Consider the following 22523-nt stretch of genomic DNA (forward strand, 5'->3'; position numbering starts at 1 on the left):
AGCTCCTCCAGGGAAGCTTACAAAAGGAAACCTGCCCAGGCCCTCCATGGAGTAACTGGGCCCAGCTCCGGGCTGGGTGAGGAACCCAGTGCAGGAAACCGGTCTGTGGGGCCAGGAGGGAGGTGCAAGTGTCCTGGCTTAGGGCCAGCCTCTGACTCCTGCACGAAGGGGCAGGGCGTGGGGTGCCAGCCGGCTCCTGGGAGGCTTGTAATGGGGGCAGGCCTCCCTCATTCCTCACGCTCCTGGAGGGGAGGGTACCTGGTTCCCATCCCCTCCCTCCTTCCCTTCCCCAGCCTCGCTCAGCGCTGGGAGAAAGGGTGGGACCACAGGGTGGGTTCAGCTGTGGCAGGAAATCAAAGCCGTCCAGACTCTGCGAGTGCATGTAGGCGGCACCAGGCAATGACACTGCGTGCACTTTATTTAAAACCACCAAGTGCTGATAAAAACACGTATCACTCCAGCCGTGATTCCTCCTCAAACCTTGACAGTAAGAGCTGGCACGTGGTCACTCCACGTCACGTGTCACATGCCCGGCGGGCAGAGGAGGGTGCCCACCCACCGGAGCCTCAGGGGAGAAGCGCCCGGCAGAGAGGGGTCTGCAGACTCCCCTGCCCCCCGCAGAGCATGTGAAGGGAAGGGGGGGCCATCTCGGAGTGTCTGCTCCGTGACCCTCCCAGGCCCTGGGAGTGGCCTGATCAGCAGCCTCTGGGGCGGTGGCGGGAGTGGAGAGAGATGGAGGCTTCCTGAGCTCCGCAGACAAGTCCTTTTGTCCTCAGGTCCCTGAAACCCCCACTGGGCCTGCTTGCAAGCACCCAACGGGGCAGCCAGCCTCTGCTTCGGCTGGAGGGGAATCGGGCTCCTGAGGATCCACTCTCTACTGGACACAAAGCAACCACAGCACACTCTCCTACACACAGTAGGGCAGCGGGCAAGCATGGGGCCCACAGCACACACGGGGCCCACGGCACGCATAGGGCAGCAGGCAAGCGCAGGGCCCGCTGGCTCGGATTAAGGCACTTGTAACAGACTCAAGGTCCCTCTCACCCCCAGCCCCACGGGGCAAGGTCCCCACCTCCCTTCCCCTCAGAAGGGAAAGGAGCCGGCCTTGAAGGACAGTGGGGGGCTGGGGCGCAGGGCGGGGAGGAGACGAACAGGGAGGGAGCTGGAACTCGGCAAAGGAGAAGAGGACGGGAGAGCAAGAGCAGCAGCAGGAAGGCGAGGGGGCGGCAGAGTCGCAGGAGGCCGACGGCAGTGATGCTCGGAGAGCAGAAGCACGAGCTGGGGGGTAAGGGGGGCTTCCAAGCCGCCCTGCGGAGACGGCTGGGGGCAGAGAAGGGGTCAGAGGACCAGCAGGGGACGGGGCTCCCTCCCGCTCAGCTGGGGGGCTGGGGCAGAGGTAAGAGTCCGGAGGGTCCAGAGACAGGGCCAGCGGGGGGCAGGGGCTGGAAGGAGGGCCAGCGGCCCAGAAGCAGCTCAGCTCTTTGGTACGAAGACGACGAAGGTGCCGGCGTCCTTCTCACTCCTCCTCCAGGCCCCGGGTGCCCTTGACCGCTCGCCTCTGCCGCCAGCGCATCTCCTCCACCTGGCGCTCCAGCGCTCGGACCTTGGCCTCCAGCTGGACCCCCGAGGCCCGGCTGCCCGTGAGCCGGCTCAGCAGAGCGTAGAGGGTCAGCAAGCCCAGGAGGAGCAGGGCCCGGGTGGACGGGTCGGGCACCGACCGCACCAGGGCCACAAAGCCGACCAGGAAGACCACCAGCTTCAGGCCCCACAGGATCCGCCCCAGCAAGGCCAAGAGCAGGCCCAGGAGCAGGGACAGCAGCCAGTAGGCCACCAGGGCGCCCGCGCCCCACAGCAGGAAGGTCTGCACCTGGCTGGGGCTGAGCTGCAGGACCTGGGTGAGGTGTTCTCCTGCGGGGAAGAGTCACAGGGTCAGCCAGCCCGCAGTGCTGATGGGCCGGCGGGGGGGGGGGGGGGGGGGGAGGGACAAGGGGGGTGTTAAAACCCAAAGAGAGGGCGAACTTAAACCTCCCTGCAAAGTGAAAAACATCCCCTCCCACAGGGTCACAGAGATGCGGAGACGTGAGCCTGAATCTCGCTCCGCTTCCTGCCGCCCTGGGCAGGCCACCTGCCTTGGCTGAGCCAGTTTCATCTACAGAATGGGAGTAATTCCTGGGCGGTTAAATGAGATGCTATGGCTGAGCAGGACGCTGCTCCGACAGCAGGCTGACCGGCAGGTGGCGGCAGTCTCTGGCCTGCCATTAAGCTGGCCTCTGGGGAACCCTGGGAGGGGGCAGGAGGCTGGGGGAGAGTTTAGACCCTGAAAAGATAAGCTCCCACCAACAGGAAGTGATGGGCTAGGCTCCAGCTGACCCACCAGCCCCTGCCACTCACCATCCAGCCCCAAGGCGTTCAGCAGCTGGGCGGCGATGCCCGACAGAGCGAAGAAGCCCACGGAGAGGCAGGAGGAGATGGTCCCCAGCACCTGAGCCGTGGTCTGTGGAGAGATGTGGCCCTAAGGAGTGAGGCTCCTCTCCAAGCCTCGCTGCCAGTCCAGGCCGGGCCCGCGGGACCGGCTCCACCCGCTGCTCAGCCAGGGTTTGCCGCGGGCCTCGGGGGCCCCTCCCAGTGCACAGGCCGGGCCAGCAGGCCGCTCCTCCTTCCTGGGCCCCCGACTCCGCGGACCTGCTGGGACACTGCTGTGGGAGCGGGGTATGGGGGGAGCATCAGATCCCATTAGGTGGGGGAGAGAGCTCGGCCTGAAGCCCCTGGGCCAGCCCCGCCCCCACCTCTACGGTGAAGAAATGATACAGGTCTTGATGTGCCAACTCACGACACTAGGTCACGTGTAGACTCTACAGTGACTCTATCGTGACCTGGTGACATGGGTTTGTAAAGATGGCTCCTTTCCCCGCCTTTCTGGCCAGAAAGGCAGGAACAAGGGAAAGACGGGGGTGGAACTAAGGGCCTTCAGGTAGAATTCAACCAATGGGAGCGCGAGAGGCAGGTATGTCTGCTTCATCGTGTGGACTCTGGGCCACCAGGGGTGATGACACGCCGGACGCAGAGCGAGAGAGACGGAGTGGCCGCCCACGTCTCCTCCTGTATCTTCCTCGGTGTGTGCGGTCTCAGCAGGGACCACCTCGCTCACCTCAGAGACCAGGTGCATGGTCTCCGGCCCGATCCAGGCATCCAGCGTCCCCCGCACGGCCCGGCCCATCTGGCTCAGGAGGTCAGCGGGGACCTCCCTCTTCTGCCTGCCGGGCGGCACGAAGTCCTGGGAGGGCTCGGACGACGCTGAGTGGAGGAGGACGAGGGCCACGAGGACCAGCAGGAGGGCCTTGAACAGCTGCTTGCGCGAGGGCCACGTGCTGCCTGAACCTGCCATGACGGGTCTGCGGGGGAGAAGCACAGGGTGAGCAGGGAGCCTACGCAGGGAAACCCGCTGTCGCCACCGCGGCACCCCTCCCCCTCCCGTCAGTGGAGAAAGGCGGACTGGCAGCTTTGGCTGGTCCCGGGATTCCTCCCTCTCACCCTCTCACACCCCTTACCCCGCATATTAACTAACCCTGAGCATTGCTCAATGCCTTAGGGGGATGAGCGCGCTCTCTAACCCTCACTCCAGCTCTAAACATCCGAAAGCCTGGCTGTGTCTTAGCTGCTTCGGGCATAAAAAATAGTAAGTCTATAAGGCTTTGTTCCCATGGAGATTATAATCGACTTAAGACAAAGCTAATATAAAAACAACTTAAAAACAGTGCACACACAGGATGACCCCGTATAACATCATCAAGAAAGCGCTCGGTTCCTGCTCGCGCAGGAAGAGGACGCAGGGGCTCTGCAGGGCCATGGGGGGGGGGGGGGGGGGCACGCTGGCCTCCTCGCCCTGTGGGTGCAGAGGAGACAGGAGGGAAGTGTGAGCCCAGGGTCCCTGCCAAGTGGAAAGGCCGGGGTTTGAACCTAAGCTTCCGCTCTCGAATCACAGACTCGCTGGGGTGCAGGCAACACAGCGGATTGCAATGCCAATGCGGCTGCTCCCTGGGGTCACCGGGAGCTTCGCTGGCGCTGGCGCTGCCTGGAGGTGCCAAGGCGTAGACCACAAGCTCCCGGGGACTTCACTTCACTGTGCGAAGGCGAGACCCCAGACTCAGAAGGCCCTCTGCTCCCCAGCCACCATGGAGGCAAAGGGTAAGACCACCACCTTGAAGGAAAGATATTTTTCCTAATAGAAAACTGCCCTGGCTGGTGTTGCTCAGTGGATAGAGTGTCGGCCAGCGGACTGAAGGGTTCCGGGTTCGATTCTGGTCAAGGGCACATGACTGAGTTGCAGGCTCGATCCCCAGTAGGGGGCGTGCAGGAGGCAGCTGATCAATGATTCTCTCTCATCACCGATGTTTCTCTCTCTCTCCCCCTCTCTCTTCCTCTCTGAAATCAATAAAAATGTATTTTAAAAATAATTAAAACATAAAAAGCTAACCATCTCATAAAATGCACCACCTATCTCATTTAATCTTTTTTGGTTTTTTGCTAATCCTCACCCGAGGATTTTCCATTGATTTTTAGGGAGAGTGGAAGAGAGAGGGACAGAGAGAAATAGCGATGCGACAGAAACACATTGATTGGTTGCCTCCTGCACAGGCCGCAACCAGGGCCCGGGCCGGGGAGGAGCCCTGGCCAGTCCTGCTCTCAGTGGTTAGAGCATAGGCCCGGGGATTGAAGGGTCTCGGGTTCGATTCCTGATCCAGGGCATGTACCTCAGTTGCAGGCTCAATCCCTCACCGGAGTCAGGGCCAGTGCGAGAGGCAACCAATCAATGTGTCTCTCTCACACTGATGTTTCTCTCTCTCTGTCTCTCCCTCTCCCTTCTTTCCACGCTCTCTAAAAATCAATGGAAAAATATCCTCAGTTGAGAATAATAATTAAAAAAAAGAAGTGGAAAAGCCCAGCCAGTGTGGCTCAGTGGTTGAGCGTCAACCTATGAACCAGGAGGTCACGGTTCGATTCCCGGTCAAGGGCACATGCCAGGGTGGTGGGCTCGATCCCCAGTGTGGGGCATGCAGGAGGCAGCCGAGCAATGATTCTCTCTCATCATCGATGTTTCTCTCTCTCTCTCCCTCACCCTTCCTCCCTGAAATAAAATAAATAAATTAATTAATTAAATAGAAAAGCCAGGACTTCAATCCAGGTACATTTGACAGCAGACACCTCCCTGCCACATGGCCGCCAGCGTAGCTAAAAGCAAGTAGGTGCCTATCAATCATCTCCGTGACTTAGTGGGGACAAGTCACTTCACCACCTTGGGTTCTGTGCTCCATGTCGTGTTCCGTGATGCTACAGGCAAGTTAGGGCCCAGCAAGCACTGACTCACTGAAGCAGGGAGGATCGGCCAAGAACCGTTTTCAGCACCAACATCTCTGGGCCGCCATGCTCCAGAGACGTCAATCAGCCCCCTTCCAGGCCCCACAGGGAACCTGTAGCTCCGGGGCGTTCCCAGGACTCAGAGGCTAAGCCGGGGCGGGGCGGCCGAGGGAGGAGCAGCCAGGGGCAGGCAGAGAGCTGGCCCGAAATCAGAGCCATCAGGATGGAGGAGAGGGGACAGAGGACGTTCCCTTCCTTGCTTTGTGGGGAGGAAGAGGGTTCGAGAAAGGGTTATCTATAAAAATATCGAATTCGGGCACTTCCTGGCCCTGGAACAGCTGCTGAAGTCTCCCGAGGCTATGGGACCAAGCAGGGCTGTGAAGCGTGCAATTCCCGAGGGACGGCCCCAGGCTGGGAAGCCTTCTGCTGGTCTTGGCACAAATCAGGAAGCAGATGGCTGCTGCCTGCCGTGGTCCTAGGTGAGGAAAGCCGGCGGCTCCTGAGCTATCTGGGTCACCCGCACCCGCACCCGGGACTAAAGGGCAGGCCTGCTGTCGTGGGTGGGATCCTATATCCCAGGAGCTCCACCAGCAGGAATCAGGTGTCACCTCTCCATGCTAGGAGGTTGGCCTGACGTGAGTTGCTCCCCCCCCTCCCCGTGGCAGCCTGCTGAGTTCTGCGCTGGCCTCCACTTGGAAGCGGCCACCTGCCCCCGCGGAGGGGAGCCGGGGGACCCTGAAATAAACCCTCCGCAGCGAGGCCGTGGCCCTGCACTGGCCTCTGAGGGGCGCCGGGAACCGGCGTGGGACTCTGGGGCGCGTCCTGCGCAGAGAAGCGTGCAGAGGACGGGCAGCTCCGTCTCCTCTGTTTTCTTTAACAGGCGTCTCCGTCTTTTCCTCCAGGTTAATCCCAGGCAGCAAGAACCTGAACCCTCGCCATCCGCCGCCTCACCTCAGCTCAGTCGCACACTTTCTCGCTAAAGAAGGCCCCGGTCAAGGGCAGGAGGAGCCTCGGCTCTGAGGGGAAGTGTCCACGCGGCTTCGCCTCCCGCAGCGGCCGGCCTCGCCTAGCAGGCATCCCAGAGCACAAGCCGTGTGTGCACACGCATGCGTGGTGCGTGTCCCTTTGTAAGTTACAAAGTGCTTGTGAGCCCACCACTCCATTCAACTCCTAAAACCGCCTCATAAGGCGCCGCCACTCCCCGCATTTTACTCAGAACACCATGCGTAGGGAGGTCAGCTGACTTGCTCAAGTTCACAAAGCAGAACTGGGACTTGACTCCAGATGCCCTTTTGCTCATTCCACACCCTCGTGCTGCACCCCTAAGACATGGCCCCTGCCCTCAAGGCACTGAAAGGTCTCCCCAGTATCAACAGACTCAGAGTGAGAGGGCACCCAGACTCCCAGGACAAGGCTACACACCAGGTGACCCATCCCACCCGCTGGGCTTACAGGTCAGGGTTGGTACCAAGCGACAGGTGAGGACAGCAAAACTCTGGGGCCAGACCTGCCGCTGCACTGTGGCTCGGGAGGGCCGGGAAGCCCAGCGGAGGGGGGCCGGCTCCTTCAGCCATGGCGGTGGGAAGCTCCCCGTGTTTAGGTGTGGTTTGCCGACAGGCAGGGTGGCTCCTTCCTCTGGCTGGTTTTCTTTCACACTATGAATCACCACGGGGCAGGAGGGCGCTGACTGCGTGCCTCCCCGGGCCCTGACTTCCTCATCCTGGGGGGCAGCCGTGGTTCTCAGCTCGGGCCGCCCGTCAGAATGGCCGGTGGAGCCCGTCACAGCCAGGGGTTCTGTGCCATCGGGGCCAACGACCCCCGACTCTCCCCACGAGGGGTCAAACTTGTGTTTCCAGAGCTCCTGGGGAACTTCTGATGCGGAACCAGTGTCGGCAGCTCAGGGAAAAGTATACTCCAGGCAAAGCCCTGCAAGTGTACCTCCATTTTGGCCCCAGGCTCAATTCTGCCACAAACTAGAAGCCACTGTCTCCTGCCTATGACTTTATCCGAGGTCCAGGCTCCTCCAATGTTCACCGGGGTTAAGCGGGGCCACGAGCTACTGCAGGGACCCAACCTGGCTCCGCAGGAACTCGGTACACTGCGCACACCTAGGGGCGTGGCGGGGACAGCACAAAGAGGAAAAATAACAGAAAACAGACAAAACAAAGCAAAGGAAGGTGCAGGACACAAACAATATACTACCCACCACACTGCAGCGGGTTTAACGGGTTAAACGCCTGCCTCCCCTTTAGGCTTTGAGCACCTGGTCCCGACCTGACAGCTAACTTTTCTCAGGCTCCCCAGCGCCTGGCACAGAACGGCTCATCCATGCTTGCTGGTGACTAGTAGAAGCCTGGCCCGAAGCCGGGAGGGTGCAGGGGAGGCAGCAACGGGGAGCCATGCAGACAGAGGTGGGGGAAGGCTTCTTTTAAAGTTGATCCAAACACGCAGCGGCCACCCCAGGACCGCCTGTGTTGAAAGGAAGCTCCGAGACGGGGCGAAGCTGCCACGGAGGGGAATGAAGTCAGCGTCCTGGCAGGTGGGGGCGGCCCCGCTCACCCCCAACAGCTGCTTCCCAGCAACTGTTTGGGGGCAGGGCGACAGGCAAAGGGGCAGCTTCCAGCCGAACCGAGCCCTCCCCAGGGCCCAGCCTACCCAGGCAGGGTGTCAGTGGCATGTGCTATTTCGAACAGCGTGTCCCCTGCCAAGCCCTTGCTGGGTGGCGTCTCTGGCGAGGGACCCGGCACGGCCCATGGGTTCGGGGTACCCCAAAGGTCTCGGAGCGGGGCCGCAGGAGGCTGGGCCGGCGGGCGGGGGCTCTGGGGCGAGGCGCGAGGCGCCGGCCTCGTTGCCCAGCCTGACCCCGCCGCGCCTCGGCCGGATTTCCTAGCAGCCTCGGAACCCTCGGTTCCCAGGAAACGCGTGCCTCCCGTTGCCTGGTAACGACGCCCCCTGTTGCATAGCAACAGGGATCCGGGTCCTCAGTCGGACCCCTCCCCAGTCGTGCTCGCGAGCCTCGCGGCTCCGCCCCGGCCCCGCCTGCGTGGCTGCCGCCTCCCTGGCCCGGCCGGCCCCTGAGCCCCGGTTTCGGTTCACACTCACCGCCTCCGGCCACGGCTGCCCTTCACGTGCGACTCCTCTAAACGCGCCACCAAACCCGCGCCTCGATCCCCGGGCGTTGGTTTATCGTCTGCGCACGCGCAGGGCGGACGCGCCTGGGACCCGCCGCTCCCTCCCGCCCCGCTCGGCGCGCTGTGCGCATGCGCCCTCCCCTCCCGACGGTGTTTTTCCCGAGCTTTCCCACCGGGAGCGCCGTGGGGCGGGCGGCTCGAGCTGGGAACGGAAGTCTGGCGGGAAAGGGGAAAGGCGTGACCACATCTGGGCTGCAGGGTGGGTCAGCTGCATCTCTGAACTCGGGGTTCGAAAGCCCACACCCCCTCCAGCGCCTCGGCATTTGGGGCTCTGTCGTGCCTGAGCGCCGCGGTGCCTCCTGGGCAGTGTCCTAAGGAAGGGGCGCCCCAGGGCCCTTGGTCTTTTCAGGAACTTTTCTCGCTGAAAAGGCACAAAGGGAAGCGGTGCTGGAGCAGTTACAGCCGCGCAGCCGTTCCCTCTGAGAGCAGTTCCACGCCCGGCCTGCAGGTGGCGCCCAGCGGTTCAGTTGCAGAGGAGGAGGGGCGCCAACTCTCCGGCCCCATCTCTGCCGAACACCGGCAGCATTGGGGGGTGGGGGGAGTGGGGGCGGATTTGGAATGAGGTGACCCCTTGCCGGCTTCATCTCTCTGAGTCTCAGTTGTGTGGAAATTCAATGAGGTAACAGTGTGCACTTACAAAGCATCCCAGGTGCCTTAGCCGGTTTGCCTCAGTGGATAGAGCATTGCCCTGCGGCCCCGGGTTCGATTCGGTCAAGGGCACCGGTGGGGGCACGTGCCGGAGGCAACCAATCGGTGCGTTTCTCCGTCTTTCCCCCTCTCTGAAAATCCATGGGAAATTATCCTCGGGTGAGGATTAAAACAAAAACAATAAAGTCACACAAAATTGATCTCATTTTTTAAAAACATCCCAGTTGCTGTTTCAATGCTTAGATGACATCGGCTGCCCTGGGAGAGCTCGCCTTTGACGCTAAAGCAGTTCCCCAAACTCCACACTCCCTTTCCCCGACTCATCAGCCTTCTAACTCTGTCTTCTTCCCGGACCCGCCGGCACGGGAGTCAGCAACAGCCTGTCGCCCCTTCCAGGTGTTCCTTTCCCTCGGACGTTGGCCAGAGCATCCATCGTGCCCTGGACCCTCCGCCACGGGTCTCTCTTCCCAACAGGCTCTGTGGCATCCTGGGCCTCGCCTTCCAGAAGCCTAACAGTTGCGTCAAGTTTATTCAAAGCGCTTTTTGAATATTAGGTCCTCACAACAGCCCTCTGAGTTAGTGCAACCCTTGTTGTCACCCCCCGGTTTTACCGATGCGGGGATTGAGGCAGAGAAGTTCACAAGTTTACCAGCTGGGATTCGGGCACACACAGTCCGACGTCAGAGTCCACGCTCTTGGGCACCATGCCATACTAACCTTCACTCCCGCAATTTCTGCCCTTCTCCCCAGCCCTTGTTTGTGCTGTCCCTCCTCTTGGGGCGCCCTCTGTGCTGCTTCTCTTCCATCAGCCACACCTCTTCGGCGAAGAAGACACACCTGTCTGTCCTGCTGCTTGGTCTGGACCCCCTTATAGCTCACCCCACATGTTCTGTACATGATTTCTGGGAGTATCGTATTTTATAGGTATCCACAAAGAAGCCTACACGATCTGAGTTGGAAGGGAAACAGAAGTCATGTAGGAAAGGGGCAGAGGAGCTGATGACTTGCCCGAGATCTCAGAGCAAATTGGGAGTCCAGGCAGGGCCAGCACGGCTTCGGCCAGTGGCTGCTTTCTTCACCGGGTCACCTAGCAGGCTCTCTAAGCCAGACCTCAAGAATATGCGTTTTACCAAGTTTGTTAGGTAATGCTCGCGTACACTTCAGAGTTTGCAAGATCGTGGCCCCAGGGCCCAGCGCGCATGGGTCTCAAAAAGGTTGCGAAAATGCGTTGGTTTTAAAATTCCCGCTGCATCACGGGAAGTGTAGTTCCGGACCTCTCCTCTCCCCGCCGCAGGGAGCATTTTACGGAAGGCGCCGAGTTGGTCCGGAAATAGCCGAGTGTCCCCTGGCGCGCCCTTTCCTGCCCCGTGGCATTCTGGGAAAGGGCAGTTTCCGTTAAGTACAGGCAGAGGCGCGCGATCCGCCGCAGTCGCACGTGAAGGGCTGCGCGATCGTCGCTCGGGGTGGTAGCTCTCCGCTGGCCGCGGAGCGTCCCGGAAGCAGCGGGGAGCAAGAACTGTCCCGCGGCAGCTCCGAAGCTGAGCCCGGAGCCCGGCGTGTGGCGCCTCGGAGCACAGCGGCGGCACCATGTCCTTGATCTGCTCCAGTGAGTACCTGCTGCGGCCGATCGAGGGTCGCAGGAGGCCGGGGAGCCGAGCGGGAGGGTCTGCGGCCGCTGCGGCGCCGGGGCCGGGCGGAGGTGACCGCGGGGCGCGGGGGAGGCTGGGCGGCCGCCTGTCAGCACGGGGGTCCTCCCCCTCTGCGTGGGATGCATCTGCGCAGCGCCTCACCGTTTACGTAACGCCTCGAGCTCATTGTCGCACGCATCGCCGAGGCCTGCCACCTCGCTCACGCAGCGGGCTTCGAGGCCTGGACGGCCGGAGGGAGGGAGCCAGCTCTGGCGTAGGTATCGGGATCGCGAGGGCTCGTGCACGGTCCGCCTGGGGGGCTGGTGCGCGGCTCGGGGGCCTGCGTTTCCCCTGCAAAGGCGATCATTGCACTGGGTGTCGTTGAGCTCTCGCTCGGGTGGGCCCCGCTGCTGCAGTGTGCGCGGGTCACGCGGAGAGGCGGCGGCGGCGGCGGGGCTGGCAGCCAGGTCTGCATCTCCCCGCCTCACCCCGTGCGAAAGCCGCGGGCATTGGCGTCGCCTTCCTTGGCCTCCAGCTCAGCGGGCTGGTGGCCTCCGAGCGGGAGTAGAGGCCCGTGGTGGCGGCGGTGGTGGTTTCGGACGAGACGTGAGGTCCGGGGAGATGGGCTTTGCTAGTGCCGCGCAGCCGGCCGGGGGCGGAGCTGGGTGCCGCGGCGAGGCTCCCTGATCCCGCATCCGTGCGTTTTCCATGCATGCGCCGCCCTCCCCTTGGTATTTGTCGTGGCCTGCAGATGTCCATCCTCGCTGCCTCAACAGGTCACTGCCTTCGCATCCCTTTCTCTATTTGCTTCCTGACGCTCAAGCTCTTTTCTGTTAGAATCTTTCCGTCCCCCCCCCCGCCCCCCACTCCCGGGCAAAGAAAAGGGAGGGCAGTGGTGATTAGCAGAAGGAAGCCTTCTCCTTGAAGAAGTCACCGTGTGCAGAGTATTTCGCATTTATTGTTTCCTCTCCGTCCGGAGGAAGCGCGTTCCCATATCCCCAGCATCCTCCCGCCCCTTCCCTCCTCTGCATGCGACGTGTTCACGGTGTTTACCGAGCGCCTGCTGGGCTGCGGGAGTCCAGCTGCAAGCGCGGTCCTCAGGGGATGCGCACTGCGCAGCAGCAGCAGGCGAGGGAATGGTGCCTCTGTTGCGGGAGGTGGTGCAGATGAATTAATCTGTGGAGCTTGGCGACTAGTAAACAACACGTGGCTGTTTCGTATCCTTATAGCACCTGTCACGTTGCTTTGGCATTTCTTTGTCCCACACTCCATCCAGGCTCCGGACCAGCAACGTTCAGCTGGTTGTGGCAGGAATTTTGAAAACACGCCATACCTGGCTGTCAGGCAGGGGCAGGGACCCCTTTCCCTTAGGCTGTCAAACAAAAACATGGCAGCAGCCAACACGATACTGGCCTCCAGTGGAGGGAATCAAACGATAAATGCTTCTTTGTGTCAGCCGGACAGACACTTTAGCCGGGGGGTTGTAGGAATGAGTTTACCCCGGGAGATGGAAGAGGGTGACAGTCGCTGCTCTGGACTGAGGTTCCAGTGGCCTGTGTGTCTGCATGTCCCAGAATACGAGCATCTCGTTCAGAACGAGGTGGCGGGAGGGTGTCTGCTCTCAGGTGCCTGCACACGGCCGTGCGTGTGGGCTTCTGGCTGTCAGGAGGCCGGGAGGAGCTGGTTATGTCGCAGGGAAGCGTTCGGGGGACAGGACAGAGCTGGCGTGGTGTCATGTCTTGACTCCTGTTCGTTGAGGGTGGGGACACATGGCGTGCTGGGGCCAGCGGCAGAGGAGGCGCCCCTTGGCCCAAGGTCCCTTCACCACCCAAGTGCCCTGCCTGCCGTCTCCGCAGTCTCCAATGAAGTGCCAGAGCACCCGTGCGTGTCCCCCGTCTCCAACCACATCTACGAGCGGCGGCTCATTGAGAAGTACATCGCCGAGAACGGCACCGACCCCATCAACAACCAGCCTCTGTCTGAGGAGCAGCTGGTGGACATCAAAGGTGCCTGGAGGCCGCCCGTCTGTCCCAGCGCAGCGCGTGGGGGGAGTGTGCGCGGGAGGAGCCGCAGCCGAGGGGGGAGAGCGGGGAGTGGAAGGGTCCCCCGGGAGGTGGTTCTCATGCCGCTCCCCCTCTCTCGGCAGTGGCTCACCCAATCCGGCCCAAGCCTCCCTCAGCCACCAGCATCCCAGCCATTCTGAAGGCCCTCCAGGATGAGTGGGTGAGTCCCTGGGGGAGCACCGGGGCTCCCCACTGGAAGTCCTCACTGGATGGGGCCTGGGGGCAGGACGGAGCACTGTGTTCTCATTCAAGGGCAGGATGGCCGTGGAGGGGCCTGGTGCTGACATCACAGATCTGGGTCCCGCCTGAGCTCCGCGCGCACCTGCCGTGTGCCAGCTCTAGTGTTCCTCCCTGAACAGCGCGGCCAGTGCCGCTCAGGGCGTGGGGAGAATTAGGGTCTAGATTCATGTCTTCGGGGCTGGTTTCACCTGTCGGTGCATCTGCAGCACTGGGAGCCGGGCCGGCATGTGGTAGGTGCTCAGATGTGAGCGAGGGCGTGGGGGTGCCGGGCGCGGTGCCTGGCGCTGAGGGCGGCCAGTGCATAGCATTCTCGGTCCCTCTGGGGGGGGGGGGGGGTTGCCGGTGAGGTCGTGGCGAGGGCTGGGGAGAGTGGCTCCCGCGCCTGTGTGTGCCCAGGTCGGCAGGCCCGGGCACTGGGTGGCTGCAGCGCGTTCAGGGCCACGCAAATAGTGCTCAGGTCGCCGAGGCCGTGTCCTCTCACCACGGCCGACCCTTCTGCTGGGTGCTCCCCGCTCCTCGCTGCCCCTCACGCGTGGTTGCCCCCAGGACGCGGTCATGCTGCACAGCTTCACTCTGCGCCAGCAGCTGCAGACGACCCGCCAGGAGCTGTCCCACGCGCTGTACCAGCACGATGCTGCCTGCCGGGTCATTGCCCGTCTCACCAAGGAAGTCACCGCTGCCCGAGAAGGTACAGCCCCCGCCCCACCCCACGCTGGGCTGGCCTCGCTTCGTCACGCCCGTTCCTAACGCCGTCTTCTCTCTCAGCTCTGGCTACGCTGAAACCGCAGGCTGGCCTCATTGTGCCACAGGCTGTGCCAAGCTCTCAGCCAAGTGTTGTGGTGAGTGCCATTACCCGCCCCCCCCCCCCCCCGCTGCCCTTTCCTGCACGCGCCTGGCACCCCAGGCCCCCCTCACCTTCATGTCTTCCCTGCAGGGAGCCGGCGAGCCGATGGAGCTGGGCGAGCTGGTGGGAATGACGCCCGAGATTATCCAGAAGGTAGGTGCGCTGGGGGGGGAGCGGGGGCCTCGCGTCCCCCTGGAGGCCGGTATGAGTGGGACCCAGGCTGTTAGGCGGCGCAGATTTATGTCGCCTTTCATGAACTTTATGACCTTGGGCCACTTACCAGCTCTTTCGTGTCCATTTCGCTGCTTCTAGAATGAGGACCAGCGCCTCCTCACAGACTTGTGGGCGTTAGACTGTAGCCCAGCGCTTCCCTCAGGGGGCTCTTTGCAGGTGTTAAACACTTTGTTGTAAGTCTTCAGGCTGTGCGCTGAGGGAGAAGGGACAGGAATTAGCATCTTCCTTTTCAGGATGGAGACTCAGATCCCAGGGCACAGCTCACAGCGCAGAGCTGGCCAGGTGGGGCGGGCTGTTAGGATGCAGCCCTCCCCCCAGGACGCACTCATTTGTGTCTAACGAGCAGTGCGGGCCCCCAGGCTGCACCTCAGCTCAGCCAGGCGGGCCTGGTGCTCTGCGCACCTGTCTCCTTGCTCTGCCGTTGTCCCCTCTGCGGCCTTGGCCGAGTGACCACTTCTCCGAGGCTCCATTTCCCCTGCCGCCAAGTCATCAGCACCCGCCCCCCAGCCTGGAGGGCGAGGGAAGGGCTCGTGCTCGGCCCCTGACAGACACCTGTGGGATAGGGCTGTGCCCGCACCCAGCTCCCCTCGTCTTGGCGAATAGCCTGCCTGCACTGAGTCTGCTCCCTCTCGTCCGCAGCTTCAAGACAAGGCCACCGTGCTGACCACGGAGCGTAAGAAGGTGCGTGTGCTCCCGGGGCCGGGCAGGTGGCCGGGGGGCAGAACCCTGCGGGGGCGGCTGCGTCCTGCACTCACCACCCTTCCCGGGCCCTGTCCTTCCTCAGAGAGGCAAGACGGTGCCTGAGGAGCTGGTGAAGCCGGAGGAGCTCAGCAAGTACCGGCAGGTGTCTTCCCACGTGGTGAGTGGCCGGGCGGGCAGGCCAGCCTGGAGCCAGCGGGCAGCGAGCTGGCCCGCGCCTCTGGCCCCGTCTCCAGCCTTGGCTGCTGCCTGGTCACCTCGCTTCCTGCCCGCTCTGGCTTCCCAGTGATGCGGTGAGGGAGGTGCTGGTCCAGGCAGAGGCCAAGTGCAGAGGTGGGAACACAGGCCGCTGGCTGGCTGGGCGCGGGGCCGGGGGATGTGGGGCCCTGACCTGCCGAGACGGGGCCCGACTGGGTTCGCTGTGACAGGGCCTGCACAGCGCCAGCATCCCCGGGATCCTCGCCCTGGACCTCTGCCCTGCCGACACCAACAAGATCCTCACTGGTGAGAGCTGGCCTGGCCTGGCCCGCGGGGTGCAGGGGGGACGGGGGTGCTTGTCTGTCCTGTGCGTGAGCCGCGGGGCAAAAGGAGCCAGAAGGGCTCGGCTCCGGGCCTCACGCGCGTCCTTCCAGGCGGGGCGGACAAGAACGTCGTGGTCTTCGACAAGAGCTCCGAGCAGATCCTGGCCACCCTCAAGGGCCACGCCAAGAAGGTCACCAGCGTGGTGTTCCACCCCTCCCAGGTGGGCTCCCCCCCCCCCCATCTCCAGCCCCCACCCCTCCCAGGTGGGCTCCCCCCCATCTCCAGCCCCCACCCCTCCCAGGGAGCGCGCTCCCGCCCCCTCATCTCTGAGCTCCCTGTCAGCAGCTCAGGCCCCAGAACCAGCCCCGCCCCTGCTGCCTCCTGAGGAAGCGCTCTGCTCTCCCGAGTGGACAGTTAGGGGCTCTGCTTGGAGTCATCTGTCCCCCTTTACTCTGTGGGGCCCGCAAGGCGGCCCTCGGACCAGGCAGCAAAAGCCTCTTCGTCACGTGGTGTTATTAGGAGAAGGACCAAGGCCCTGTGTTTACAACACAAACCGCAGGAAACTAAGCCCAACGGAACCGGGGCTCGAGGATCCGAGGCCGCCGGTCCCCCCGGTCCTCGGGGGGGGGGGGGGGGGGGCGTGGTGCCTGTCGCGGCCAGTGGGGCAGGATAGGCAGGCCGTGGGGCTGCGGGAGGCAGTCCTGGCAGCGCCCTGGCGTCGTGGGTGTGGCTGCTCAGGCCTCGGACGGTGGGTCTGGCACTGAGACAGTGGGGCTCAGCCAGCCTTTGCCTGTTCCTTCAGGAAGTTAGAAACAGAAGAACGTGGTGAATCTTTCATAAAATAAACTTCTTCGAGGGAAAGCCCTCCTTTCTTACTGGGGCTAATATTTCTCTTATGAAATCACGTTGACAAGAGATGGTGGTTGGTTTTACCTTCGTTTTTAATGTTCTAACCACAGTGGTTGGCGATGCTATAGAAGTTCCCTCCCTGCCCAGAGTGTCCTAGGAGCCTTAGAGGCACTGGACATGCCTTGCAGCCCTTCGGGGCCAGTGCAGAGGCCGCCACCCGCCACCTGCCACCTGCCATCCGCCCGGAGGCACTGGCCCTGCCCGGCTATGAACGCAGCAGTGCGGCCCATCGCCCGGCCAGCTTCTCTGGTCCGGGGATGCTGCACCGGCTGCAGTCTCCGCTCACCACTAGGTGGCGAGGCCTCCAAGGCCCGTGCTGGTTGATTTAGCATCTGGTGTTTACCCGGTGGCCCTGGGAGGAGCCGCGCGGGGGTGGCCAGCCCCAGCCTCTGAGGTCGTTCGGTGCACCTCTTCTCTCCCTGAGTGCCCGCCTCTCTGTCCTCTCAGGAGCTGGTGTTCTCTGCTTCCCCGGACGCCACCATCAGGATTTGGTCGGTCCCGAGCTCCTCCTGTGTGCAGGTGGTGCGGGCCCACGAGAGCTCCGTGACGGGCCTCAGCCTCCACGCCACTGGCGACTATCTCCTGAGCTCCTCCGATGACCAGGTGCGGCCCTGAGGGCCCCGAGCATCGCGGGAGGAGGGACAGCCACACACACACCCCCGGCCGCTCCCCAGCACGGAGAGCGTTTCCTCTGCCCGTGGGGCTGGCTTCAGGGCTTGCCGGCCCGGGTCCCTGCTCCCTGGAGGGCACCCCCTTTCTCACTGCTGCCTGGTGTGTGTTTCAGTACTGGGCCTTCTCGGACATCCAGACGGGGCGCGTGCTCACCAAGGTGACGGATGAGACCTCCGGCTGCGGTGAGTGGTCTCCCTTCATTGGCTGTCTGTCATTTATCTCTACGTGTCACTTGCTCACGTGTTCTTACAAAAACGCACTGAGCGCCAGGCGTGGGGGCACCTTCTGCCGTGCTTGTCCCGGGGCTCTGACCACGCCCCCTTCCCCCAGCTCTCACCTGTGCGCAGTTCCACCCCGATGGGCTCATCTTTGGGACCGGAACCATGGACTCTCAGATCAAGATCTGGGACCTGAAGGTAGGACCCGCAGCCTCCACCTGCCGCAGCCAGAGCCCGTGATGCTCGTGCGCCTGTGGCGTCCGGCCTGGGGTCCCGAGCGGGGAGAGGGCTGTGTGTGACGTGAGGGGTAGTCGGGGCCCTGGGCTGGCCCCACCCCTGCTCTTCCTGCTGCTGTCCTTCCCTGAGAGACAGGACGTCTCAGAGGGAGGGTTTGGCGAGCTCCGTTCCTCCCTGTCCTGAGCAGTGGTGACCTACCCCCCCCCCCCCCCCCCCCCCCCATGCAGGAGCGCACCAACGTGGCCAACTTCCCTGGCCACTCGGGCCCCATCACCAGCATCGCCTTCTCCGAGAACGGCTACTACCTGGCCACGGCGGCCGACGACTCCTCCGTCAAGCTCTGGGACCTGCGCAAGCTGAAGAACTTCAAGACGCTGCAGCTGGACAACAACTTTGAGGTGTGCCCCCCGCCCCCCATCTGTCAGTTACTCACCGGAACATCTGAACAGCCTCGCTCCCCCGGCGGCCCGATCCCCTTGCCCTCGTGTGACCTCTGTCCTGGCTCTGGCAGGTGAAGTCCCTGATCTTTGACCAGAGCGGGACCTACCTGGCCCTGGGGGGCACCGACGTCCAGATCTACATCTGCAAGCAGTGGACGGAGATTCTCCACTTCACAGGTGGGGCCTGGGGTCCCGAGGTCTCCGGGGGTGGGGGGCAGGCCGAGCGGGGGGTCTCACTGGGTGAGGAACTTCTGGGCGCTCATGTGCCTCAGCAGCGGTGAGCCAGCCTGAGGCAGGAGCGCGCAGTGACTGAGAAGACGGACTCGGGAGGGGCGGGGACACGGCCAGTCCTCCGCTCTCCGGGGCCGCGAAGCGGGTGTCAGCACGGGGCCTGCCTGTCGGGAGGAGCTGCCCTCGGTGCTCCGCACGCGCCCTGTCCGTGGGGTTAGAGCCGAGTGCGAGGGAGGAGGCCCCGCCCTGATGGGCTGTCTGGTCGGTGAGGGAGGGGTGCACGTGACTCCCGGTAAACGCCTAACTGCATGTGACCGTGCCGGACAAGAAGGTCCAAGGTGCCGAGACGGACACAGGCCGCCGCCGCCGCCGCTGTGGCCTGGGCGCGTCCCTGTCCCTCGCGGGGCTGTCGCTCTCCGCCTTGGAAGCGGGCAGAGCGGCTCTGCTGTGCAGGTGGCGCCAGCAGGGACGTGGGGGTGGCTGCGTGGTGGCAGCTGCCGTCTGTGTGGACAGTTCTTGTGTGAGTGGCAGGTGGTGGGCGGGACGAAGGCTACTTCTCCCTCGGCATGCTCCCAGGCCTCACAGCGCGGTGTTTCGGGGGCTCCCAGGCCTCACAGCGCGGTGTTTCGGGGGCTCCCAGGCCTCACAGCGCGGTGTTTCGGGGGCTCCCAGACCTCACAGCGCGGTGTTTCGGGGGCTCCCAGGCCTCACAGCGCGGTGTTTCGGGGGCTCCCAGGCCTCACAGCGCGGTGTTTCGGGGGCTCCCAGGCCTCACAGCGCGGTGTTTCGGGGGCTCCCAGGCCTCACAGCGCGGTGTTTCGGGGGCTCCCAGGCCTCACAGCGCGGTGTTTCGGGGGCTCCCAGACCTCACAGCGCGGTGTTTCGGGGGCTCCCAGGCCTCACAGCGCGGTGTTTCGGGGGCTCCCAGGCCTCACAGCGCGGTGTTTCGGGGGCTCCCAGGCCTCACAGCGCGGTGTTTCGGGGGCTCCCAGACCTCACAGCGCAGTGTTTCGGGGGCTCCCAAGCCTAACCGCGGCCGTGGCTGAGCCCTTCCCCGACGCCGGGGTCTGAGGCCGGCGGGAGCCAGGGGCCTGCAGTGGACCCTGAACTGCTGGCAGCAGATCCCCCTGAACGGGCCTGAGGAACATGCAGTGACGCCCGAGTCCCGGGGGAGTGCTGCCCCGCCCCAGGCCCTGTAAGGGGCCTGGGTTCTCTAAGAGTCGGAACCCGTGAGCTAGAGCAAGCGGAGGGCCGTTCCAGCTACAAGCAGGCTGACCACTGACACTTCAACCAGGGCTCAGCCACAGTGAAAGCCGGCCTCCGCCCGCTTCTGGCTCAGCGCTCGCCGCCCGGCTCAGGGCAGCTCACCGACGGGCGGACCGCAGCTGCACGGAAGCTCGGGGCCGGGGGTGGGGGCTGGTAGTCCTCTGTGCACTCAGCCCACGGCAAAGCCCGGCACCGCGTGAGGCCCTGCCCTGCCAAGCAGTCACATAGGGGGGGTGCGGGGGGACTGGGGGGGGGGCGTGTGTCGTCGGGTCAGCGCTCAGACCCGAGGGGAAGGCCTCACGACACCCCGTCTCTTGCAGAGCACAGCGGCCTGACCACAGGGGTGGCTTTCGGGCAGCACGCCAAGTTCATCGCGTCCACGGGCATGGACAGGAGCCTCAAGTTCTACAGCCTGTAGGCCCTGTCCCTTCTGACGGTGGGGTAGAGTTAGGGTCGGGGAGGGGGGAGGCAGGGGAGAGACTACTGGGGGGGAGGGGGGCCTTGGGGGGGACATTCACATCATTTCACTGGTCTGGGGGGGGCCTGCACCACCCTCACCCACAGCTTCCAGGCCCGGGCGCAGACGTGGAGGTAGCGCTGTCACCCTCCGGGGGCCGGTCGGCACGGCCGCTGCACACCCTGGGCTCCGGTTCCAGACGCACAGGCTGAGCCCAGGGAACTGAAGGGATGGGCACGAGGGCTGGCGCAGGGTTTTGTAAGCAGCGACCTAATTTCATTAAAAAAAGGAAACCATAAAGCTGGTCACCTCCTCTGTGTGTGTGTGTGGCAGGGACCTGGGTGTGGGTGTGGCAGGGACCTGGGTGTAAGTGTGGGTGGCTGGGACCTGGGTGTGTGTGTGTGTGTGTGTGTGTGTGATAGGGACCTGGGTGTGGGTGTGGCAGGGACCTGGGTGTGAGTGTGGGTGGCTGGGACCTGGGTGTGTGTGTGTGTGTGTGTGTGTGTGTGTGTGACAGGGACCTGGGTGTGGGTGTGTGTGTGGCAAGGACCTGGGTGCGAGTGTGGGTGGCTGGGACCTGGGTGTGTGTGTGTGAGTGACAGGGACCTGGGTGTGGGTGTGGGTGTGGGTGTGGGTGACAGGGACCTGGGCTGCATCAGTGGCGGGAGTGGGTGGGAACTGGGGGTGCGGCCCCTCAGGAAGCCGGCAGCCTCTGTCCTTTGCTTTCGTCGCTCTCTTACACGCCCCCCACCCCCCCTTAAATCAAAGAAAACAAGAACAAACCTACAAGCCATTTGCCAGAAAGTCTCTCCAGGTCCCTGCAGGCCTAGGCCTGTGCTTCATAGGGTTTCATGTCACTCGTGCTCCCAGCCTGGCAGGGAGAGAAGTGTGGGCAAGTGGCCTTTTCTTGCCCGGCCGGTGTTGCACAGTGGTTGAGCATCGACCTATGAACCAGTAGGTCACGGTGCGATTCCGTCAGGGCACATGCCCGGGTTGCAGGCTCCAGCCCCAGTGGGGGGCGTGCAGGAGGCAGCTGGTCCATGATTCTCATCACTGATGGGTCTCTCCCCCTCCCTTCCTCTCTGAAATCAATAAGAACATTTTTTTAAAAGATGGCTTTTGCTGGTGAGGAACTGAGCAGTGAGCAAGGATCCTTCGTTGTGAACCGGCTTAAGCAGAAAGGATTTGTAACTGGCAGCTGAGTCCACATAGGGCCGGTTCCGGGGGGAGATGAGTGTGCCCTGGAGGGGGTGGGGCTAGGAAAACCCGGGGCTGCCCTTTTCACCCCGTTCCCTCAGTCCGCATTCCCCTGCGAGCCTTTCGTGGGCCTGGAGCAGGGGGGGAGGCGGGCGGCCGGGGTCTCGGCCCCAGTGCCGGGGGGGGGGGGTGGTGGATCTTGCCACCGCCTGTCACGGCTCCAGGTGTGGGCTCGGCTGCCTTGTAGGGAACCTTCTCCGGACCCGTGTGGTCGGGCCACTGAGGCTTGTCTTTCGGGCCCAGGAGCAGCCGTAGTCCCGCTTGTGAAGGGAAATGGTTTGGGGGTGTACCCGGTGCCTCTTGCCTCCCACGTGACCCTGAGCGCCCCAGCAGGCATGCCCCCAGCCCAGCGTCCCCCCTGCTGAAGGGGAGGGTGGGGCTGCGGTGCTCTCAGCCTTGGCGCACTGCCCAGGGCGGCCACCTTGGGGCACTGTAGCTCCGTAGCCTGCCCCGTGGCCCCACACCGCCCCAGCCTGGGCTCAGCGCCCTAGGGCAGCCCTGCCTGGGCCTGATCTGCCACAGGAGACCAGCGGGGAGTGAGGCTGAGACTGGAAGCCGTCTGACTGGAGACCCCACGCGGACCACGCCCTGATGGGACGGGAGCTGAGGAGCCGCTCGATTTAGGACGGGAGTGGCCAGCGGGGCTCCGGGAGGCAAGCCCGGATTGGGGTCCCAGCTCCTTGGGGTCCCAGCTCCGCAGGCTCCACGGTCTGTCAGCATCTGCATCTGAAAGCCCAAATCGATGGGCCTGCTCCCGGGCTGATCTGGGCCCATGAGCTGGCCCCGCCTCCCCTGCTTCTGCCCGTCCCGCACCCAGGGATACCGCCGGGGCTGAGCCTGCAGCCTGGGCATGTGCCCTTGACCGGAATCGAACCCGGGACCCTTCAGTCCACAGGCCGACACTATCCACTGAACCACACAGGCTGTGGCCCAGGCTGCTTTTACTCCTCGTTCGTGCTTGTTTCGGTCCTAAGTGTCAGTCTTTTTTCTCCCCTTTTTCTTTTCGATGTTATCTTAGTGATTTCAACACGTTTTCTAAATGTGCCGACACAGCCTGCCGTGTCGTTCACACCAGAAGGCTGACGGAGCCGCCTCTCCCGCGGCTGCACCAGCCGTGGCGCTTGTGTGTGGCACGCGCTCCCAGACTGGCCTGGGCGCGGAGCCCGTGGCGGGAGCTGCGTTTCACTTGAGCCGGAGCCGTCTCCCCGCCTGTGTCGCACCCGGCGGCCATTTGCTCTCAACCACGGAGTATAGGAAGCAGCCTGGGGAGACAGGCGGGAGCCGTGGTCTCACCTCGCAGCCGCTGCCCGGGCCCCGCCCCCGAAAAGGCAGGAAGAGACCCACCTGACCGGCCCCAGCTCTGCTTCCTGCCGCAGGTCAGCGGCGTGGTTTGTTATCACCCCATCGGGTCT

The 22523-nt window shown here is 63.5% G+C and overlaps 2 protein-coding genes across 4 annotated transcripts; one reads left to right on the forward strand and one right to left on the reverse strand.

Moving 5' to 3' along the window:
* Positions 1–377: 377 nt before the first annotated feature.
* TMEM109 (transmembrane protein 109) lies at positions 378–8617 on the reverse strand. 3 transcript variants are annotated; one of them, XM_059710520.1, is made up of 4 exons: positions 8458–8617; positions 3149–3392; positions 2392–2494; positions 378–1908 (listed from the first exon to the last, which is right to left on the reverse strand). In XM_059710520.1, the coding sequence occupies exons 2-4, from the start codon at positions 3383–3385 to the stop codon at positions 1517–1519; spliced, it is 732 nt and encodes a 243-aa protein (XP_059566503.1). In that variant the 5' UTR covers positions 3386–3392; positions 8458–8617; the 3' UTR covers positions 378–1516. The 3 variants fall into 3 exon arrangements, with proteins under 3 accessions (XP_059566503.1, XP_059566504.1, XP_059566502.1); XM_059710521.1 differs by lacking the exon at positions 8458–8617 and adding an exon at positions 8011–8033; XM_059710519.1 differs by lacking the exon at positions 8458–8617 and adding an exon at positions 3765–3862.
* A 1954-nt stretch (positions 8618–10571) lies between these two features.
* On the forward strand, positions 10572–20154 carry PRPF19 (pre-mRNA processing factor 19). The gene is made up of 16 exons (XM_059710518.1): positions 10572–10800; positions 12679–12828; positions 12969–13045; positions 13672–13813; positions 13891–13964; positions 14060–14122; positions 14843–14884; positions 14988–15062; positions 15331–15406; positions 15535–15644; positions 16781–16936; positions 17118–17187; positions 17336–17421; positions 17688–17858; positions 17972–18077; positions 19718–20154. The coding sequence occupies exons 1-16, from the start codon at positions 10782–10784 to the stop codon at positions 19813–19815; spliced, it is 1515 nt and encodes a 504-aa protein (XP_059566501.1). The 5' UTR covers positions 10572–10781; the 3' UTR covers positions 19816–20154.
* The last annotated feature ends 2369 nt before the right edge of the window (positions 20155–22523 follow it).

The sequence above is a fragment of the Myotis daubentonii genome, chromosome 9 (assembly GCF_963259705.1).
Source record: "Myotis daubentonii chromosome 9, mMyoDau2.1, whole genome shotgun sequence".
NCBI classification, from domain to species: Eukaryota; Metazoa; Chordata; class Mammalia; order Chiroptera; family Vespertilionidae; genus Myotis; species Myotis daubentonii.

Excerpts from the sequence above, each read along its gene's own strand:
- TMEM109 (XM_059710519.1), bottom strand. The coding sequence starts at position 3,847 with ATGGCCCTGCAGAGCCCCTGCGTCCTCTTCCTGCGCGAGCAGGAACCG. Across the intron at positions 2,495-3,148 it reads CCATGCACCTGGTCTCTGAG|ACCACGGCTCAGGTGCTGGG; the intron begins GTGAGCGAGGTG and ends ATCTCTCCACAG. Across the intron at positions 1,909-2,391 it reads GAACGCCTTGGGGCTGGATG|GAGAACACCTCACCCAGGTC; the intron begins GTGAGTGGCAGG and ends TCTTCCCCGCAG.
- PRPF19 (XM_059710518.1), top strand. Across the intron at positions 14,885-14,987 it reads TGACCACGGAGCGTAAGAAG|AGAGGCAAGACGGTGCCTGA; the intron begins GTGCGTGTGCTC and ends GTCCTTCCTCAG. Across the intron at positions 17,188-17,335 it reads GGATGAGACCTCCGGCTGCG|CTCTCACCTGTGCGCAGTTC; the intron begins GTGAGTGGTCTC and ends CCCTTCCCCCAG.